General features: G+C 42.0%; 1 protein-coding gene and 1 long non-coding RNA gene across 7 annotated transcripts in view; one reads left to right on the top strand and one right to left on the bottom strand.

The window, feature by feature from the left end:
• The window catches only part of SMYD3 (SET and MYND domain containing 3), a 562,584-nt gene that overhangs the window by 7,069 nt on the left and 534,552 nt on the right, over positions 1-20,963 (bottom strand). For all 4 annotated transcript variants that reach the window (XM_010973568.2, XM_045509457.2, XM_074351719.1 and 1 more), the window contains one exon: positions 14,415-14,523. In XM_010973568.2, the coding sequence (XP_010971870.1) occupies positions 14,415-14,523 (109 nt within the window). The remainder of the gene's footprint in view (positions 1-14,414; positions 14,524-20,963) is intronic.
• LOC105083665 (uncharacterized) overlaps positions 1-20,963 on the top strand; it is a 61,280-nt gene that overhangs the window by 25,624 nt on the left and 14,693 nt on the right. The window contains exons 3-4 of one of the 3 annotated variants that reach the window (XR_012501833.1): positions 170-341; positions 19,716-19,821. The exons of 1 other annotated variant lie outside the window; for it this stretch is intronic. This is a non-coding gene — a long non-coding RNA (uncharacterized LOC105083665). The remainder of the gene's footprint in view (positions 1-169; positions 342-19,715; positions 19,822-20,963) is intronic. One more of the 3 variants, XR_012501832.1, reaches the window with a different exon arrangement.

The following is a 20,963-nucleotide window of genomic DNA, read 5'->3' as shown; positions in this document are numbered from 1 at the left end:
GACTCAGAGGCTCCATGACAAAGTCATGGAGGTGGAGCTACATGTTTTCAAATGTATTATAGCTCCAGTTCCTCCAGGAACTGCAGAGCCACAGCCAGGAAGGGAAGCTGCCTGGCCATCCCCAGGCCTCATTTCCACACCTCACACCCCCTGGCCTGCTTCCTTACAGGACCATGAAGACCATCTGGTCCAGTGTCCTCAGGTTTGGCCTGAGAGGTGGGCCCTGGGTGAGCACGTGGCTGTCAGGACTCAACCCAGTGTTCATTCCATGACTGCACTGTACAGCCGTCATCTGCACACAGTCTGCTGTGACCACAGAGAGGGCCTGGAGAGTTTCTAAGGTATGACTTCTGACTCATCCTCAGGGGCCACAAAGGTCTTCCTAGTCAAGATGCTGCTGGTTGTGACCTGCACTCTCTTACTTGGTGAACGTAGCACCAGAAGCAAAAGTGGAGCAGGGGGCAACCCCTGGGTTTGTCTGTGTAGGATTTGAGGTACTATGATTAGAGTCTTATCCACAGGATGGCTAGAAGCAGAGAGGAAATGAGTATAGCTGAGAGTGGAGAACCAATTTGAAGACTAGGAAAAAAAAAGCTGTATTATTTGTCTAGAAGGTAAAACTGAACATATATATGATTAACAAGTAAACACTGTAATTTTCTCTGAGTGATAGATGGGGCAGAAAAGAAAAGGAGAAAAAGAAGGGAAGAAAGAAATATGATTCAGTAACGTACAGAATATGTTGGTGACTGTGTTCTGTGTGTGTGTGTGTGTGAACAACATGTCAGGTTGAGTGTACAGGAAGCTGCAACTCAGACCTGGGCAGGGAGGACATCTGGTCCTTGTCCTGGATGTCACCTGGGCCTACAGTTGACCTGGGGCAGCAGATCTCATTGATGTAGGAAATGAGCCCTGTGTGGATGTGGATGTTGGCATAGACCGGCTCTCCATGACCTATGCCAACAGCCCCTCAGCCTGGCAGGAAGATGAGGAGGCCCCCCCTCAAAGCAAAGTTACAGTAAATCTCTGACAAACCAGAATAATTATTTCCCGTAGCTCTGTGTCTCCCTCCTCTCATCCCCTCCCAACTGCCACACGTGCGCACGTCAGAGAGGACAATTCTAGTTTAATTTCCTGAGGCAGTATGTAAAACAGATTAAGGAAGTATAAAATCGGAGCTAGCCTGTGCTGGGACAAGCTTATCTCTCTCCATTAAATTTTATTTTTTTAATGGTAGAATTTAAAAAGAGTCTGAATGTAATCTTCCACAGAGGACCTATTTGAAGCCTCCAGGTTGGGGTTGCTGTACCCGTGTACTGGCTCTAAATGTCACAGGAGAAATGGAAGCACAGATTGTCTGCCACATGACAGGCATGGCTCACTCAGAAGTAAAGATAGGGTCCCCAGAACTGATTTCAGTCTCATCACATCATTTTTTTTTTAAAGTAATTTTAGAACTATGGTCATACATTAAACAAAATGAATTAAATCAAATTATGATTTAAAGCTGCAAACAATATAGCTTTCTTATTAATTTTTAATAAAAATATATTAAGCTTATCAAGGATCTCATATACTCTCTACCTTAAGCCTGAGGGAATCCAATAAATGACTTCCCCAAGCAGGATTTAAATATGGATATAAATCAGAGGGAAAAGAAATGTATGTATGATAAGAACCTCTGGAATCAGATCACAAGAGGGAAAAATGCAGGCAAGTTTTCTTACTCTGTCCACTGCGGGGTGAAAGCTGAGTAGAGGGTAGGGGTGGGGGGCTTGCAATGGAGCATCCAAAGCAGGTCATGTAGGAAGACAGACTTACACTTCAAGCAGCTCCAGAGCCGTGACAAGCCCTTCACAAGGGGCAGCAGGAAATCCCAAAGCCTTTGATGACCTGCCTAAGCTTACAGCACCCCTGCCGACTCTGCCCATGCTCTACACCTTGCATACGATCTGCTGGAAGGACCTGTCCTCCTGGGAGGCAAAATTTCCTTAAAGAAAACATCTCTCCATTCAGTCACTAAATATTGTCTAAGCAGCTATAATGAATACGACTTGGGCCTTGTGTGATAAAGGGAGAGGTGAGGTGCTGGGGCGTCCAGGGGGACCCCAGCAGGGGTTACAGATGCTGTGAGCTCAGGCCTGTGCCTTCCAGTGGGAGTAGCTGTTCCAGGAAGAGTTGTTGCTTGTATTGCTGCTTAACTAGTCAGTCGATCAAATGCATATTTATTGAGCACCTGAGACCCCCTGAAGAAGTCATGTCTCCTCCCTGAGCCCAGAGCCTTAGTTTCCTCACTTGAATAACGAGGAGGGTGGATTAAAGTCTATGGACAAACCATGTCCCAGACAGAGAGCTAGGAGGTGATAACTGGTTTTGTTTCCAAATATTGTGTTACTGATTTCTAATTTAACTCCATTGTGATCAGAGAATTTACTTTGCATGACTTGAATACTTTTACATTTATTGAGACTTGCTTTATGGCCAGAATCCTGCATGGTATATGTTCTGTGGGTACTTGAAAAGAATGTGTATTCTGCTGCTGTTGAGTGGAGTGCTTTATAGATGTCAGTTAGAGCCTGCTGGTTGATGGTGCTGTTCAGGTCGTCTGTCCTTGATTTTCTGTCTACTTGTTTTGTCAGTTGTTGAGGGGGGTGAGATGTCCTCCTCAACAACTGACAGAACAAGTGTCCATGAGTCTATTGTCCATTTCCCCTTTCAGTTCTATCAGTTTTTGTTTCCCACAGATGCCAACGGGGTTGTTTAGTGCATACACATTGAGGGCTGCTATGTATTCTTGGTAAATTGACTTTCCCCCCCATTATGTAATACCCTTCTCTGTCTCTAGCAACATTTTCTTTGCTCTGAAGTCTATTTTATCTGATATTAATACAGCCGCTCTAGCTTTCTTTTGACTAATGGTGTTTTCATGATACATCTTTTTTTCCATACATTTACTTTCAACCTGCCTATATCAGTATATTTAAAGTGAGTTTCTTATAGACAGAATATAGTTAGGCCATGTAAAAAAATCCTTTCTAATAATCTCTGTCATTTAATTGGTATATTTTAGACAATTTATTTGTTTGCATAGATCACTTATGTAATTAATGTACTTATTCATGTATTAGGGTTTTAAGTTTGCTATTTTTTTTGTTGTTTTCTGTTCTGGGTTTTTTTTTTTTTTTTTTTTTTTTTTTTTTGCTTCTATTTTCTTGCATTTCCTGTGGATTAAAGGTTTTTTTAGAACTCTTGTAGAATTTTTTTTTTATTAAAGTATAGTCAGTTTACAATGTGTCAATTTCTGGTATACAGCATAACAGTTCAGTCATACGTATACATACATATATTTGTTTTCATATTCTTCATTATAGATTACTATAAGATAGTGAATATAATTCCCTGTGCTATACAGTATAAACTTGTTGTTTATCTATTTTATATATAGTAGTTAGTATCTGCAAACCTTTTATCCCTTCCCACCCCTTTCTTCCCCCTGGTAACCACAAGTTTGTTTCCTATGTCTCTGAGTCTTTCTGTTTTGTAAATAAGTTCATTTGTGTATTTTTTTCTTTTTTAGATTTCACATATGAGTATGATATCATACAGTATTTTTCTTTCTCTTTCTGGCTTACTTCACTTAGTATGATGATCTCCAGCTCCATTCATGTTGCTGTAAATGGCATTCTTTTATTATTTTTTATGGCTGAGTAATACTGTATTGTATAAATATACCACAGATTCTTTATCCAGTCATCTGTTGATGGACATTTAGGTTGTTTCCATGTTTTGGCTTGTAAATAGTACTGCTGTGAACATTGGGGTGCATGTATTTTTTTGAACTAAGTTTCCCTCTGGATATATGCTCAAGAGTGGGATTGTTAGATCATTTTTAGTCTATTCTTAGTTTTTTAAGGAATCCCTATACTGTTTTCCATAACGGCTGTACCAAATTACATTCCCACCAACAATGTGGGAGGGTTCCCTCTTCTCTACAACCTCTCCAGCATTTATCATTCGTGGACTTCTGAATGATGGCCATTCTGACTGGTGTGAGGTGACACGTAACTGATTTGCATTTCTCTGATAATTAGTGATACTGAATATTTTTTCATATGCCTGTTGGCCATTTATATGTCTTCATTGGAGAATTGCTTGTTTAGGTCTTCTGCCCATTTTTGGATTGGGTTGTTTGTTTTTTTGTTAAGTTGTATATTCTGGAAATTAAGCCCTTGGCAGTCATCTTTTGCAAATACGTTCTCCCATTCTGTAGGTTGTCTTTTTGTTTTGTTTATAGTTTCCTTTGCTGTGCAAAAGCTTGTAAGTTTAATTAGGTCCCACTGGTTTATTTTTGCTTTTATTTCTATTGCCTGGGTAGACTGCCCTAGGAGAACACTGCTAAGATTTATGTCAGATATTTTGCATGTTTTCTTCTAGATTTATCATGTCTTCTTTTAAGTCTTTAAGCCATTTTGAGTTTATTTTTGTGTAATGGTGCGAGGGAGTATTCTAACTTCATTGATTTACATGCAACTGTCCAGTTTTCCCAATGGCATTTGCTGAAGAGACTGTGTTTACTCCATTGTATGTTCTTGCTTCCTTTGTCAAAGATTAATTTACCAAAAGTTTGTGGGTTTATTTTTGGGCTCTCTGTTCTGTTCCATTGATCCATATGTCTGTTTTTGCACCAGTATCATGCTGTTTAGATTACTGTAGCTCTGTAGTATTGTCTGAAGTCTGGGAGGGTTATTCCCCCAGCTTCATTCTTTTTCTTTAGTATTGCTTTGGCAGTTCTGGATCTTCTGTGATTTCATATAAATTTTAGGATTATTTGTTCTGGTTCTGTGAAAAAATGTCCTGGGTAATTTGACAGGGATCACATTAGATCTATAGATTGCTTTGGGTAGTATGCCATTTTAACAATATTAATTCTTCCAATCCAAGAACATGGGATATCTTTCCATTTATTTAAGTCCTCTTTAATTTCCTTAGTCAGTGTTTTGTAGTTCTCTGTGTATAAGTCTTTCACTTCCTTGGTCAGGTTTACTCAAGTATTTTATTTTTCTGGATATGATTTTAAAAGGGATTGTTTCTTTACTTTCCTTTTCTGTTATTTCATTGTTAGTGTAAAGAAATGCAACTGATTTCTGTATGTTAATCTTGTATCCTGCTACCTTGCCAAATTCTTTTGTGAGCTCTTGCAGCTTTTGTGTGGAGCCTTTAAGGTTTTCTATATAGTATTGTGTCATCTGCATATAGTGACAATTTTACCTTTTCTCTTCCAGTGTGGATCCCTTTAGAATGTTTCTGAGTGTATCCATTTGTATAGATTTTTAAGTAGCTGTTCTAGGTCTTATACATGTATCTTATATATAAGTTACATTATCACACTCTAGTGGTGTCCTCATTTTACCTGTTTAGAAACCTTACCTCCCTTTATGTTTTACCCTCCTTTATTTGGAATATAATTGTCCTAAATATTTCCACTAAATACATTTAGAACCAGAGAAGACAGTGTTATAATTTTTGGTTCAAGTGTCAAACATTATCTAAAATACTCTAGAGGAGAGTGGAAGTCCGTTTTACTTGCCCCTATTTTTGCTGACCATGTTCTTTCTTCCTGATGTTCAGAGACTCCTGCTTCTATTATTTCCTTTCTGTTTAGAGAATTACTTTAGCCATCCTTTTGGGATAGGTCTGCTGGTGACAAATTCTCAATTAGTTTCCCTTCATCTGAGAATGTTTTGATTTCCCCTTAACTCTTGAAGGCTATTTTGCTGAATACTGGTTTTTGAGTTAAGTTCTTTTTTTTTTTTCAGTCCTTGAAAAATATTGTGCCACTTACGTCTGGCCTCCATGGTTTCTAATGAGAAAGCCACTGTAATTCAAATTGTTTTTCTCCTACAGGCACACTGTCTTTTTTCACTTGCTGCTTCTAAGATACTTTGTCTTTAGTTTTCAAAAATTTGACTAGGATGAGTCTTGATGTGATTTCTTTGGATTTTTCTTGTTTGGATTCACTTAGCTTCTTGAATCTGCAGGTAGATGTTAATGTGTACAGTTCAGTGGCATTAAGTATATTCATACTACTGCACAACCACTACCGCTGTCCACATCCAGAACTTCTGGGTTATCCCAGAATGAAACTGTGCACCCACTGAACAGTAATTCCCTTTTCTCTCCAGCTCCCAGTTACCACTATTCTACTTTCTGTCTCTCTCTGTTTTTGACTACTCTAGGTACCTCATGTAAATGGAATCATACAATATTTGCCCTTTTTTGACTGGCTTATTTCACTTAGCATGTCTTCAAGGTTCATCCATGTGGTTTCATTATTAAGGCTGAATAATATTTCATTGTATGTCTGTTCCACATTTTGTTTATCTATTCATCCACCCATGGACATTTAGGTTGTTTCCACCTTTTAGCTACTGTTAATAATGCTTGCTGTGAACACTGGTGTATAAATATATGTTCAAGTACCTGCTTTTAGTTCTTTTGGGTATATACCCAGAAGTGGAATTGCTGGATCAGATGGTAATTCTGTGTTTCATTATTTTTGAGGAACTGCTGTACTGTTTTTCCACAGTGGATGCCCTGTTGTGCATTCCTGCCAGTAATGCACAGGAGTTCCAATTTCTCCACATCCATACCAACACTTGTCTTCTGTTTTGTTTTGTTTTGTTTTTAATTATTTATTTTTTTCTTCAATTACAGTCTCCCTAGTGGGTGAGCAGTAGTATCTCATTGTTGTTCGGGTTTGCATTTCCCTAATCATTAGTGACATTAAGCATCTTTATATGCCTTTTGGCTATTTGTGTATCTTCTTTGGAGAAATGTCTATTCAAGTCTTTTGCCCATTTTTTAATTGGGCTGTTTTGATGTTTAAGTTTAGGCATTCTCTGCATATTCTGGATATTAATCCCTTATCAGATATGTGATTTGCAAATATTTTGTTCCATTCTGTTGGTTGCCTTTTTACTCTGTTGATAGTGTCCTTTGATGCACAAACATTTTAAATTTTGCTAAAGTTCAGTTTATCAATTTTTTTCTTTGTTGCCTGTGCCTTTGGTGTCATATCCAGAATAATCACTGCCAAATCCCATGCTCTTCCTCTGTTTTCTTCAAAGAGTTTTATAGTTTTAGCTCTTATATTAGGTCTTTAATCCATGCATTACTTTTTAAAAATTCAAGTACAATTGATTTACAATGTTGTGTTAGTTTCTGGTGTAAAGCAGAGTGATTCAGATATATGTAATATCTGGTAGATATGTACTTTTTCAGATTCTTTTCCATTATAGGTTATTATAAGCTACTGAATATAGTTCCCTGTGCTATACAGTAAGACCTTGTTATCTACTTTATATATAGTGGTGTGTGTCTGTTAATCCCAAATTCCTAATTTATCCCTCCCTTTCCTTTCCCCTTTGGTAACCATAAGTTTGTTTTCTATGTCAGTGAGTCTGTTTTTGTTTTGTAAATAAGTTCATTTGTATCTCTTTTTTTTTAGATTCCACATGTAAGTGATATATGATATTTATTTTTCTCTCTCTGACTTACTTCACTTAGTGTGATAATCTCTTAATTCCATCCATGTTACTGCAAGTGGCATTATTTCATCCATTTTTGTGGTTGAGTAATATTCTATTGTGTGTGTGTGTGTGTGTGTATATATACACACACACACACACACACACATACATACATGTATATATACACACACACACATCTTAATTCATCATCTGTTCATGGATATTTAGGTTGCTTCCACATCTTGGCTGTTGTAAATAGTGCTATGAACATTGGGGTGCATGTATCTTTTTGATTAGAGTTTTCCTCTTTTCTGGATATATGCCCAGGAATGGGATTGCTGGATCATATGGTAACTCTATTTTCAGTTTTTTAAGGAAACTCCATACTGTTCTCCATAGTAGTTGCACCAGTTTACATTCCCACCAACAGTATAGGAGGGACCCTTTTCTCCACACCCTCTCCATCATTTATTATTTGTAGACTTTTTGATGATGGTCATTCTGTTCAGTGTAAGATGATACCTCACTGTAGTTTTGATTTGCATGTCTCTAATAATTAGCAGTGTTGAGCATCTTTTCATGTGCCTATTGGCCATCTGTATGTCTTTGGAGAAATGTCTATTTAGGTCTTCTGCCCATTTTTTGTTTGTTTTTTTGCTATTGAGCTGTATGAGCTGTTTGTGTATTTTGGAAATTGTTGATCCCATCATTCATGCGTTACTTTTTAAATATAGTGTTAGGTAAGGGTCCAGCTTCATTTTTCTGCATGTGGATATCCAGTTTTCCCAACACCATTTGTTGAATAGACTATTCTTTCCCCACTGAATGGTCTTGGCACCCCTGTCAAAAATCATTTGACATATACATGAGAGTTTATTTCTGGACTCTCTGTTCTATTCCATTAGTGTATATGTCTTTATGCCAGTACCACACTGTTTTGATTACTGTAATTTTATAGTAAATTTTAAAATCAGAAAGTGTGAGTCCTCCAGCTTTTTTTTTTTCCTTTTCAAGATTATTATGCTATTGGGGTCCCTTGAGTTTTCCTATGTATTTTAGGATGGGTTTTTCCATTTCTTAAAAAAATTGGGATTTTGATAGAGATTGCACTGAGTGTATAGATTGCTTTGGTAGTTGTGACAGCTTAACAATATTAAGTCGTTCAGTCATGTACATGGCATGTTATTCTGTTTATGTCTTCTGTAAGTTTTTTCAGTAATGTTTTAGTTTTCAGTGTGTAAGTCTTTACCTCCTTGGTTAGGTTAATTCCTAAGTATTTTATTCTGTTAGATGCTATTGTAAGTGGAACTGTTTTTTAAATTTCCTTTTGGGATTGTTCCCTGGCAGTATATAGAAACACTGCTGACTTCTGCATGTTAATTTCATATGCTCCTACCTAGCTGAATTTATTAGTTTTAACAATTTTTTGTGGAATCTCTAGGGTTTTTGACATATAAGATCATATCATCTATAAACAGAGATAATTTTACTTCTTTTCAGTTTAGATGCCTTCATTACTATTTCTTCAAGTACTTTTTCTGCCTTACTCTCTTTCTCTTCTCTTTCTGGGACTCCAAGATTAGAACTTTTGTTACAGAAACACCATGGGTCCCTGACACTGTGTTCAATTTTACCTTTTTTTAAGTCATTTTCTCTCTAGTTTTTAGATTGGATAGCTTATATTGTTCTATCTTCAAGTTCATTAATTCAGTCCTCTAGCCTTTCCATTCTGTTGTTAAGCTCTGGTCTGTTCATTTTGGTAATTGTATTTATCAGTTCTTAAATTTCTATTTGCTGCTGCTTTCTATTTCTTTGGTGAGATGTATTTTTTCATTTGTTTTGAGGATGTCTGTAATTGCTTGTTTAAGCATATTTACGATAGGCTTTAAAATCTTTGTCAGATATTTCTAAAATCTTTAATCTTGGAGTTGGCATCTATTGTCTGTCTTTTTTTCATTAAGCTTGAGAAGCTGAATTTCTGCTTGTTTCCTTAATGTGACTCATCACTATGCTTTCATTTAATTGATTATTCTCTTATCTTCTCTGTTTTTGGTTTAGAAACACTCTTGCAATTAGTATGCCCTATTTCAAGTCAGTAGTGGACGTTCATAAATGTCAGAGCCAGGGGCTTCCAAACAGCTCTTCAAAGGCATAATTGACAGTTACGGCACGTCACTCTTTGCCTACCCCTTGTCCTCCCTCTTGCTCTCCCATCCGTCCACATGTTAAGGTGATGTTACACATTTGGAGGAGAGCTTTTTAACCTAGCAGCTGTAGGCCTGTAGAGAGTCCATGGAGGGGCTTTAGGTGCTTTCCCTAAAAGCCCCCTTCCCCACCAGATACAAACATATGTTGTGTGTATGTACATTTTTCTCTGGTGAGTCAGTGGTTCCCATACAGTTCCTAAATGAGAACATGACCAAAGAGGTTAAGAATCATTGTAGCAGATTAAGAAATGGGAACAACAGACTAGGAGGCTCTAAATCATCCATTTACAGGGACTTGAGATCAGGGTGCAGGCTGGAGTGGACAGAGGCCAGCATGGTGGTGTTGGGAGCTTTCCCTCAACCAACCAAAATAGCTCGTTAGCTCGTAATTATGTGGGTGCCACAGGCACAGTGTCCAAGAGAAGCTTGAAAGATCCGCAAAGTGTAGAACGTTTCAACATAATGAAATGAGAAGAAACATTATTACAGTGTAATGCTAAGAAATTTACATCTAAATAAAAAATGGTTATTGAGGGAAAGAAGTTTGACTTTTTCCAACCTGACTTAGTTAACCAGGCACTGCTAACAGAGCAGCTGGTCTTGTCCAGGGCAGCATGCAGCACTCACAGAAGAGAAACAGGCTCACTGACAAGATAGTCCAGAGAGGATGGTAGCCCTCAAGGTCCCAGAAATAAATGGAAAGAAATGACAGTAGATTAGAGACCGGAGAAAGCAGGAGGAAGGTACTGTGAAGGGACCCCAGGACTGTCCTGTGGCAGCAATCAGGGGAATTACCGTTGAGCCCAGTAAAGACGGAAGCCCAAACCAAATCAGAGCTGGACTAAATAGATTCCTTTCCTGGAGGAGGCTGGGCCTAATTGAATCTGTAACAAATTTCTGTTTCTCAGGCTTTTCTCATTTTTGTTCCAGACTCAGCCTTTGAAACCCTTATTTAAACTCTTTCATCCTGTTATTTCCAGAGTTTCTAAGAAAGGCCATGTAGGGGCACCAGTCTAAGGAGAACATCAGTTTAAAAAGGCAAAGAATATATCTCCCCTTTCTCCTCTCTGGGCTACTTGAGCCCCGAGAAAGCTCAGGAGGAGAAGCTTTCTGCAGAACGAAACTGACTTGCTTCTAGACTCACAGGTCCCATAGCTTGCAGAGTGATGGACGTGTTCAGGCCATTCCTCTGTATGATACTGAGATGCGTAATAAGAAACATATACTTGGGCTTTTTCCCACTTTCTGGCACAGAGCTCCTAAAACGCTTGGAATTTCCTAAGTGATGAAAACAATAAAGGTGTCGTTTGTGTTTCTAATGAGATGACTTATAAGGTGCACCTAAGGATTCGGGCTGGTTGCCAGGAGAACCAACCATGTGATGAGAGAATTAGAACTTTCAGTCCCAACCCCTGATCTCTGGGCAGGGAAGAGGGCCTGGAGGTTCAGTCCGTCACCAATGAATAGTCAACCATACCTATCCATTGAAGCCTCCATTAAAAACCCCAAAGGGCAGGTTTGGAAAGCTTCTGGGTTGGTAAACACAATGAGACTTAGGGAAAGCTGTATCTTGGAGAGGGCAGGAACCTCCACGCCTTTTCCCCATGCCTTGCCCTGTATGCATCTTTTCTATCTGGCTGCTCCTGATTTATAAACCTTTTATGGTGACCTATGAAGTAAAATGTTTCTGAGTTCTGTGAGACATGTTAGCAAATTAATCAAACCCAAGGTGGGGGTCCTTGGAACCTCCAATCTACAGCCAGTTGGTCTGAAGCAGAGCTTCGGGCTTTTGATTGGTATCTGAAGTGGAAGGCGGTCTTGAGCTGTGGAATCTGATGCCATCTCCAGGTAGATAGTTGTCAGAATTGAATTCTTGAATTGTAGGACACAAGCTGGTGTCTGAGAAACACCCCTGCTACACGTTGAAACTGGATGATCAGAACCATACTCTGATCCCAGGAAGATCTGGTCCACTAGCCACAGACATAGTACACGTCAGCTAAAAGGACAGCGTGAGGGGGGTGCTTTTAAAGACCTCTATTCATTAAAATACCCATTCATTCAAGTAGGTAGTTGATAAGAGCTTGCTGTGTTTCAGTGTCTATGTTATGTAGCTTTTGTATCTCCTGGTGCTAAGTCAGGGTTCTTGCAGAATTCCTACCCACCTCCAGGAAACAGAGCACACCCATGTGAACTGCTGGGGATCTATAATATAATTATTCAACAAGGGAAACACTGCATAACCACAAACACAAGTGCTAAAGGGACCAGGTAGTGAGGGAGTGATCAGAAGGAGGGTTCCTACACACTAATAATCCTTCACGTTCTCAAAATACTTGGGACTTGGCAAAATACACCTTCACAAGTGACCTTATTTACTTCTAAGACAATTCTATAGGGTAGTTATTACCCTCATTTTTAAAATAAAACTATATTCAGAGGGATTAAAAGACTTGCTTCAAATCGTAAAATCTGAAGTAAATGGTGGGGCGGGAATGCAAACCACTGACTCTAATCTGGGTGTCGTCCTGCTGCTTGACCCTGCTGGGGTGCACATCTGCATTTTAGTTGATAATCACAACCTGGGAAGTCTGGGTAAGGCCAGGACTTACCCCCGAGGCTTCATGACAGACGTTGTGATGATGCTGTGAGATCTCCCATTTGGCAGCTGTCAGTGTCTGTGCTTGGGCTTATTTTTGGTACCAGGAGTAGAGGATGCTAAAACCATCACCAAGAGAAGCTTCTGGAGGAGGCCAGAATGGAACTGGGCACATGGGAGGTAAAAGGGCAGTAAGAGTGTCACAGGAAGGGCTGGTGACTGCCGGGCCCCCGTTATCCTGTAAATCTGCATCAAGATGTCAGTCTGGGTTAGATCAGGCTTGTCTTTGCAGCTGAGGGTATGAGACAGCTCCTTCAGGAGTTCTGCATGCAGTGGCAAAGAGAAAGCCTCACAGGAGGAACAGCAGAGATCCAAATCTCCTCTGGGTTGGCATCAGGAGCTCAGCGAGCTCTGAAGGGATTTCTATACCGAGTCTTAGTAGAGTCTCATCCCTTCCGCTGGGCCAGTCTAGTCGGAAGGGGCAGAGCCCTGGATACCAGCCTGGATTTAATGACTTGTTCACACGTCTGTCTCCTCCACTAAATTGTAAGGACAACACTGGGCCTTACTCAGATTAATAGAAGCACTTAATAATTAACATGTGTTGAATTCAACTGAATGAACTAGACTTTGCTCTGCCGCAGTGTGACTCCAAGCCTTCGCTCCTTCAGTTTTTAAATGGGCATGGAAATGTCTGGCCCCCTGGCCTCAGATGGCTGACATCTGTCATGAGGACCAGATCCATCATGTACGCATGAACAGTATTAATACTTTCTAGTCCCATATAAACATAAAGGATTATTCTGATCACTTACAAAACACCTACTTGGAGGTGACCCTCCAAGTGGGTACATCATATACTTGGGAAGTTTTCTCCACGTTGTCTTTTTTGTCAAAACGTTCACAAGTAGACCCTCAATAGGTATTTCCTGTCTAACTGACTGGACTGTCTGACCACCATCAGCCAGAGCAGAAGAGAGAAGTTCTCCCTGAGACTGCAGGAGACTTCCGGTGCTCTTCCATCAGTCTGGGTAAAGTTGTCGGACAAGGCAGAAAGAACAGGAAGGGCCGAGTGCCTTCAGGACTCCTCGTGTTATTCCTGTTGACCACGGGCTGATTTCAGTTGGAGATCAGGAAGAGGCAACAGGGCTAGCATTCAACAAAAACCAGCATCAGGGATCTCATTTTTAGGAATCCATTAGGCGTTTGTTATTCTTATCTAACTGTGGACCAGCCAGCCCCTAGACACTTCCTAAGAGATCCTGACTCAGGGCCTGGGTCTCCCTACTTGTCTGTGGACCAGGGCATGGTGGCCCAGAGGACCCCATGAAGGCACCAGGAGCTGTCCGTGAAACCCCACAAACCAGGTCTCTGTACCAGTGCCTGGACCAGATGAGCACACGAGCTCTGCCAGGGTAGAAGGGCACAGAGGAGAAACATCACTCTGACAACGCAGTCCAGCACCGTCCCTGCGCTCCCACTTAGCTTCTCCACACTTACTGCCAGCATCGTATTGACCTCCTCACCTCTCTCCCTCCAACAATGAATACTTCCCAAGTCCCAGGTACCTTGTGTGGTGCCAAGCTGGTTACAAAGATAAGCACAGAGCCCTCGCGGTCTCCCAGTGGGGAAGGCATCAGATACTCCTACGGCTGCACGATAAGGGCTCAGTGGCAGAGAGGAACAGCGTTGAAAAGACCCAAGAATGAGTAGTAAGTGGCTTAGTGTACACTGGCCACATGTGTGTAGGAGAGGGTGGCGGTGAGGAGACTGCGAAGGTGGAGGAGGGCACAGGTGCAGTTTGCACCAGTTAGTAAGAGTTGATTGTTAAATTTGCATGATACTTGTGAACTGGATGATCTGATGTTGGTAGTTTAAAATCAGCCGTGGTGGGCACGTTTCTACAACAAAGGTTGGCAAACATCACAAATCAGTTTTCCAGCTGGTTGTTAACATTTATGGGCCCATGTTTGTGCACCAGTATATGTGTAGAGTTGCTAGAAATCTCAGGGAAGGGGCCCCGCAACAGTCAGAAAAGGGTATTCCAGGCAGAACTGCAAACTAACTTGGCACACTCACCAGCCTCAGATTCTTCATCGCTTGGGGAAACATGCCTTGATGTAACTGCAGTTTGCCAACTTTCATTACCTGCACACCTCTGACGGGATGGTTTCCTGGGAAAAAAATCCTGGAAGAAAACAAACGGCAAACAGTGTCAGCAGCTCTCACCTTTGCAGTCGGCATTTTGTCAGGAGACTATGAACGTGGGCGCGCACGCTGGCTGTGACTGTTAATGAGCCACTGAAAAGAAATTAGCCTGCAGCTGGGAGAACGCAACACTGAGGGAATAAGCACACTGTCGTCTCCCGCGCCCCAGAATGCCTGTTGCATTAGGAAGACAATAACAGGACTGGGATGCCTCTGTAATAAACCCTGGAGAGGAAAATCTGGACCTCTGCCTTTATACTTGGCAGGGGATGTGCAGACCAGGTGCTAATCTTATCCCCCAGCCTCTCCCGTGGAGCTCCAGCACCTACGACAGCCCTAGAATGGAAGCTGGCCTCTCAGGATGTAACTGTTATGGAAATGAGTAGAGCTTTCAGGACTCCCATCTAGATGCGCCCACACCCTCCTCTTAACTGTAAAGCCCTCTGAGTCTCAGCTGCAGGCTACATCGTTCACCAGAGTCCACCTTCCAGGCCCCGTCTATTTATTGGATTCTAGAGCTTTTGATTCAGAGACCCTGTCTCTGCCACGAACTCCACACACACTTGACGTCGTTCACACATACCAGAATAGAACTGCGTGGTGTTGGGGACCAAAGGATGACACTTAGGGCTGTTTCAGACCCAGTGTTATTTCAGCTTGATTCAACAATATGTCTGCAATTTGGCCTCTTCTGCCTCCCACATCCTCTAATCTTGGAGTCTACTGAGCTCCTGCTGTGTGTGCAAGATTGTTCCTGGGGCTGGGGTGAATACTACACTGTAATATATGATTTTCCCTCAAGTCCCAATAATCCTATAAGAAACAAAACATTCATGCAACAGTTAAAAAATATCACAGGATAGAGCATGACTTCATGTCCCAATGAAGCCTCAGTACATAGTAATGCTCAGTTCAGCTGAGAAAATGGTACAGGAGTCATGAAAAAGAGAGGTGACTGATGATTGGTTTGACTAGGGAAGGTCCCCTGGAGGAGGGAAAGAGGACTTAACCTGGCTCCCCAGGATTTGGGAAGGCTTGTCTGGGTGGGGAGAACGGAAGTGCATCCTGCTGTTGGAAGGCGTGAGAGTGCCCTCCAGGGGCCGCCTGTCCAGAGACCTCCATAACATAACCCAGAGAGTCACGACTTACCCAGGGCTTGCCATGTGCCAAGCACTGATCTGCTTTTCATTTATGAACAGTCATGGAACCCACATCTAGGCTCTGCTGTATAATGGAGATGAGGTAGGTTTACCAGGAGAGACACGTGTGTTCTCTGATGAGCGTACACAGATCTACAAACCATTCCCTCTCCTGGAACCTCAGCTCTTCCCCGCATGAAATGTGATATGGAAGCTTTCTTCATTCAGGCTCTTAAAGAAGTGGAAAGCAGTACCTGAGAGGGAGGTATTTAAATTAATAGAAGGTTGGCCATGCTTCTTTTAAAAAACTGAAAAGGGAGAAGGTGGAGGGAACAAAGGAGACACCTGGGTCCTGGGTTTCCTTTTGTCTCCTGAGTGTGCCAAGAGATCAATCACTTTACCTCCCATCCCTTCAAAATGAGCATCATTATCTACTTGTGTGGAAGAGATTTTAAGATCCCCAGACAAAAGGCTTAAGTACAGGACACCATTGCCCTGTACTTAACTGCCCTGGACACTTTCCTTGAAAAGCACACCTGGATTTGGGACTTTAAATTCAATTATGCCACCTTCATAGCAATAAAATAAAGGCCAAAAAAGAACTACATACTAATAATCATTCCATTAAGTGGATGTCTGTCACGTCAGTTAGCAGGAGGAAAGAGAACCTTTGGTTCTGTAGTGGCAGGGAAAATGGTGCATAATTACTCCACCATGAGTACCTGCTCTGGTTGCTTAAAGATATTAAAAAACAAAGCGGAGCTTCGTAAGGAGAGGATGAGGAAGTGGCTGGGAGGGGGACTTCCACATAAATATTTACGGAGTAGTCTCATAGCTCTGGCAGGGGTGCTGAGCGTGTGCCTGGGTGGTTTCTGGAGGCTTCCCAGCTGACATATGGAAGAGCATCATGAACACTTGCTGGAACAGCACCCCAGGGAGGACGGGAAGCTCGCTTCTGCTGGGAGAGGGTCTCCACCGCGGGCGTGGGCTTTCAGCAGCTTCGCTGTGTGTGACAGTGACGAGGAGCGAGGAGGGCCTCCAAGTGGTCTTCACAGGACTGTCAAAAATCAATGCCGGGCTGAGAGCCTGAACCGGAGAAGGAATGGGGGATGCCTGAGGACTGAAAACTGGAGTTTGAGAGAGGGGAAGGGACAGCTAGGAGATGCCAGGTTCTGTGCCCAGGGCATAAAGGATACAGGAAATCCAAGGTGAGTCCCTGCCTTACTCAGTATACAGTCTAGTTGCAGATGTGAACCAAATGAAGTCACGATGCAGGGAGGAATCTGAGAGCTGCCAGACCACGGCGCAGACAACGGGTGCCCCAGAAGCAGACCAGACTGCAGTGATTAGGGGAGGTTCTTTGGAGCCAGAAGGTTCAGACTGGAAGAGGTGAAGGGCTCCTAGGACAGCACGCGGGGCCTGGGAAGGGACAGGTAGCTCTGGCGATGGAACAGAAGGCTGAATACAAAGAGCCAGTGAGCACACTGGTCTGGCCGACAGGAGGCGAGCAGGAGAGGAAATGTGCTTGAGGCCAGGCATGACTGAAGGGGGCTGAGAGTATTTCACTGAGAGTAGAGAACAAGGAAAACTGGTAAAGAGACCATACAGACAGAGAGACCTGAGGCAGGATGGTGGTAATGAGAACAGAAAAGAAGGATCTGATGCAAAAAAATGCTATACAGATGATTCAACAGGACCTGGAGCCCTGCTGGGGCCCAGCAGTCAGAGCTGACTCCAAGATTCAGAAATCGAAATGCCACCCACCAAATACAAGCTAACTGTGTAATAACAAAACCATTCAACAAGGCATTCTACTTGTTTGGGTGTGATAAATGTATTTTCATGGGTGCGGCACTAGCAGTCACGTGCTCCAGGATGCTGGCCTCGAATGGAAGCAGTGCCTTTGGTGTTTCTGTGGGGAGCGTGTAGGAAGGACGATGTTTAACCAGAGAAAAGCAGCAGCACAGGCGCTGGTGTAACTCAGACCCGTGAGCACCAGGCCTTGCTGCCATATTCTGTGAGGCTCTGAGAGTCAGGAACCTGGAGTGTCTTAAGTTAAAAGACGGTAGAGACAAACATACCCAATGCCAGGGCCTTTGTTACTGGTCTTACTGAGGTTTTTCCACACGACACAATTATCAGTCACGTTGCTTCATTATAGGTAGGAGTTCAGGGCAGGAAAAAACTTATTGTTCAGGACTACTTTTTTAGAACTGATAGAAAATATATCACTGAATTTAAAACAAAGGCTTAGCTTGGCTATATAAACTGTATTTGAGAGTAGCCAAATAGCTCTGGTGTATGAATTTTAGCTGATAAATGTGAAATGATAGTGGAATTAGGAAAATCAGACTTTTGCAACTCCTGAGGAAATAACTGGTCCATGAAAAATTATCACTAGATGAAACCAGATCAAAGAACAATGGGGAATTTCACAGTGGATAAATTAGGTTGTTACCATCTGAACCCAATAATCAATCTTAGCATCACTCCGGTGGGACAACCAGACATTACATGATATCTGATGTGATGCAATAGGAATTATTTCATACCACCTATAGAGGATCCTTGCCAAAAAAACAAAAAAGAAGAGGAAATTGAATTTAAGCTCATAAAGTTAAATTCAATTGCAAAGGAAAAACAAGCGATAGAGGAACAAATAAAAGCAGTCAGCTAAATCTAAGACACGGGAAGTTCTACAGGACTGTGACCCAGGATCTCAACAGGTCAATGGACTGAAAAGAAAAAGGTGGCATGGGAGGAGAACACTCCAACCTAGGAACTCTGAACGTGAAATGGCATTGTGGGGGTGTTAAGAAAATGTCCCTATTTTTCAGAAACAAAATGTAGTATGCATGGATAAAATGATGTAATGTTTGAGATTTGAATTAAATTTCTTCAGCATAATTTCTCCTTCTAGCTGTGGTAGATTAGCTTGTTTTATACCAAATTCCTTGTTAAGAACAAGATAAGTTAAACAAGAATCAAAGAACCACTGAAGGAAGGAAATCTGGATGAGTCAAAATAGCAGAAAGAACAGAAACTCAAGAAAGTTATCCTTATTTTTGTTGTTACTTTTCCCTTTGCTGATCTGAAAGCAAAGGCAGAAAGGCTAAACAGCTGAGCAGAAGTTTTGGCAGTCTCAAAGACAGTGAGCCACAGAAGTTGGAGTTCAGGGCTCAACAAAGATGAGAAGAAGCCCTAGTAAATACCCCCAACTTTCATTTGTGACCTGCCAAAGGGCAGCTGTCTAGGAAGAGTGGTAAGCCAGAAACAGACTGCGGTTCAAGCCCTGATTAGATTAAGGTGATCTGTTTCTACCCTGTCTGGCCAGAAGCAAGAGTAAATTCTCTCTAAAGTAAGATAACATCATCCTGAACCTCAAATTATCTTTCTAATTTTTCTATACAATTTCCTGTGTTCAGTAAAATTATAACCAGACATACAAAAAGACAAGGACTGTCTGAAAACTAAAAGAAAAACAGACAATAAACAGACCTAGAGGTATGCAAATATAGAGGTTCTTATGATTGACTTTAAAATAACTGTAGTAACTATTTTATATACTTGATAATGGCAAACTTAATAATAGAAAAGAATTTTAGCAGAAAATTAGAAAGTATACAAAAAAACCCAATGAAAATCCTGAGACAGAGAAATAGAAAACTGAAATTAATAACTCAGTAGTTTAATAGTTTAATATCAGACTTGTCACAGCCAAGAAAAGAATTAGAGAACTGGGAGGCAGGTCAAAAGAATTCATCAGTAAGACATGGAGCGAGAATGAGATGAACAATAAAGATATATGTTAACTGAAGTCTCAAGTGAGAGAAGGAAGAAAATGGGACAGAAGCAATATATGAAGCCATAGTGACTTAGAATTTTCAAAAGTAATGAAAGATAAGAACTTCAAAGAGAATAAAATAATTCAACAAAGGGAAAAGGTGGGGGGACAGTGGGAAATAAAATGCATACAGTGGGGAGGTGCCAAGATGATGGAGTAGAGAGACTCAAAGCATGCCCTCTCTCATAGATTCACCAAGAATTACATCTACAAACCCGTTGAATCGCACAGAACACCTACTGAACTCTGGCAGAGTGTCTCACTTCTAAATACAGAAGGATTCTCACAAAATCTGGTAAGAAAAAAAGAAGAAAGAAAAAAGAAAAAAAAATCAGTTCAGGACCGGTCCTGCAGGGAGGGAGTGGCATAGGAAGAAAGGCACCCTCAGGCTGGGATGCCCTCTCTCCAGCCGGGAGGTCAGCGGGAGCTTCTGAGGCTCGGAGGAGAAAGTGGTAGCCGCTTGGCAAAAAGACTAACAGAAACTGGCACAGAGGGTCCCTATGATCCCCAGCCCTAGATGTGAGCCGGGATGGGCTGCTGGAGATTTGTGAGGAGCCTGGGGAGAGGGTTGGGGCCCACTGCACAGAGGCAGCCTTGGGACTGGATGGCGGTGTAAGCTCTGGCTGGGGGTGTGTGTGGAACAGCACAGCCTGGGACCCCCATGAAGAAGCACCACCACTGGTGTGTGTGGAGGGGAGGGGCAGTGCAGCCCTGCCATAGACTGTGTCTTCGCTTGGCTCCATTGGTGTGTTCTCGTGAGAAGAGAGGTGGGGCTTGGTCATATGAAAAGATGCTCCATGTTATGTGTCATCAGGGAAATGCAAACTAAAACAATGAGACATCAATGCACACTTACTAGAATGGCCAAGATGCAGAACACTGACACCACCAAATGCTAGTGAGGATGTGGAACGACAGGAATTTTCATTCATTGCTAGTGAGAATGCAAACTGGTACTGTCACTTTGGAAGAGTTTGGTTGTTTCTTACAAAACTAAACATGCTGAACAAATGAAACCAAACCATAGTATCCAGGAACTGTGCTCCTCGGTATTGACCCTAAGGAACTGAAAACTTGTGTCCACACAAACACCTCCACGTGGATATTTACAGCTGCTCTGTTCATAATTGCCAAAACTTGGAAGCAACCAAGATGTCCTTCAGTAGGTGAATAGATACAGACTACAGTACATCCAGCGACAGCCAGCACTCTAGTGAGCAGGACACATCGGGATCGCAGGACAGCGGGGACTCATTGCGGGACTCTAGTAGCCTGGCCTCAGCCTGGTCCACCTCGTGCACATTTCTCAGCTGGTGCAGGGGGCAGAGGGCTAGGCTGGGCTGGGCAACTTTTTTTCCCTCCTGGCCCATGCTGGGCTAGCTCTGGGCACTGGAATTTGCTTTCCTATCCAGGCCCACCCTCAGACTAATAGCACAG

Source organism: Camelus bactrianus, chromosome 23, assembly GCF_048773025.1.
Source record: "Camelus bactrianus isolate YW-2024 breed Bactrian camel chromosome 23, ASM4877302v1, whole genome shotgun sequence".
NCBI lineage: Eukaryota > Metazoa > Chordata > Mammalia > Artiodactyla > Camelidae > Camelus > Camelus bactrianus.
This window is presented reverse-complemented; position numbering and strand designations above follow the sequence as displayed.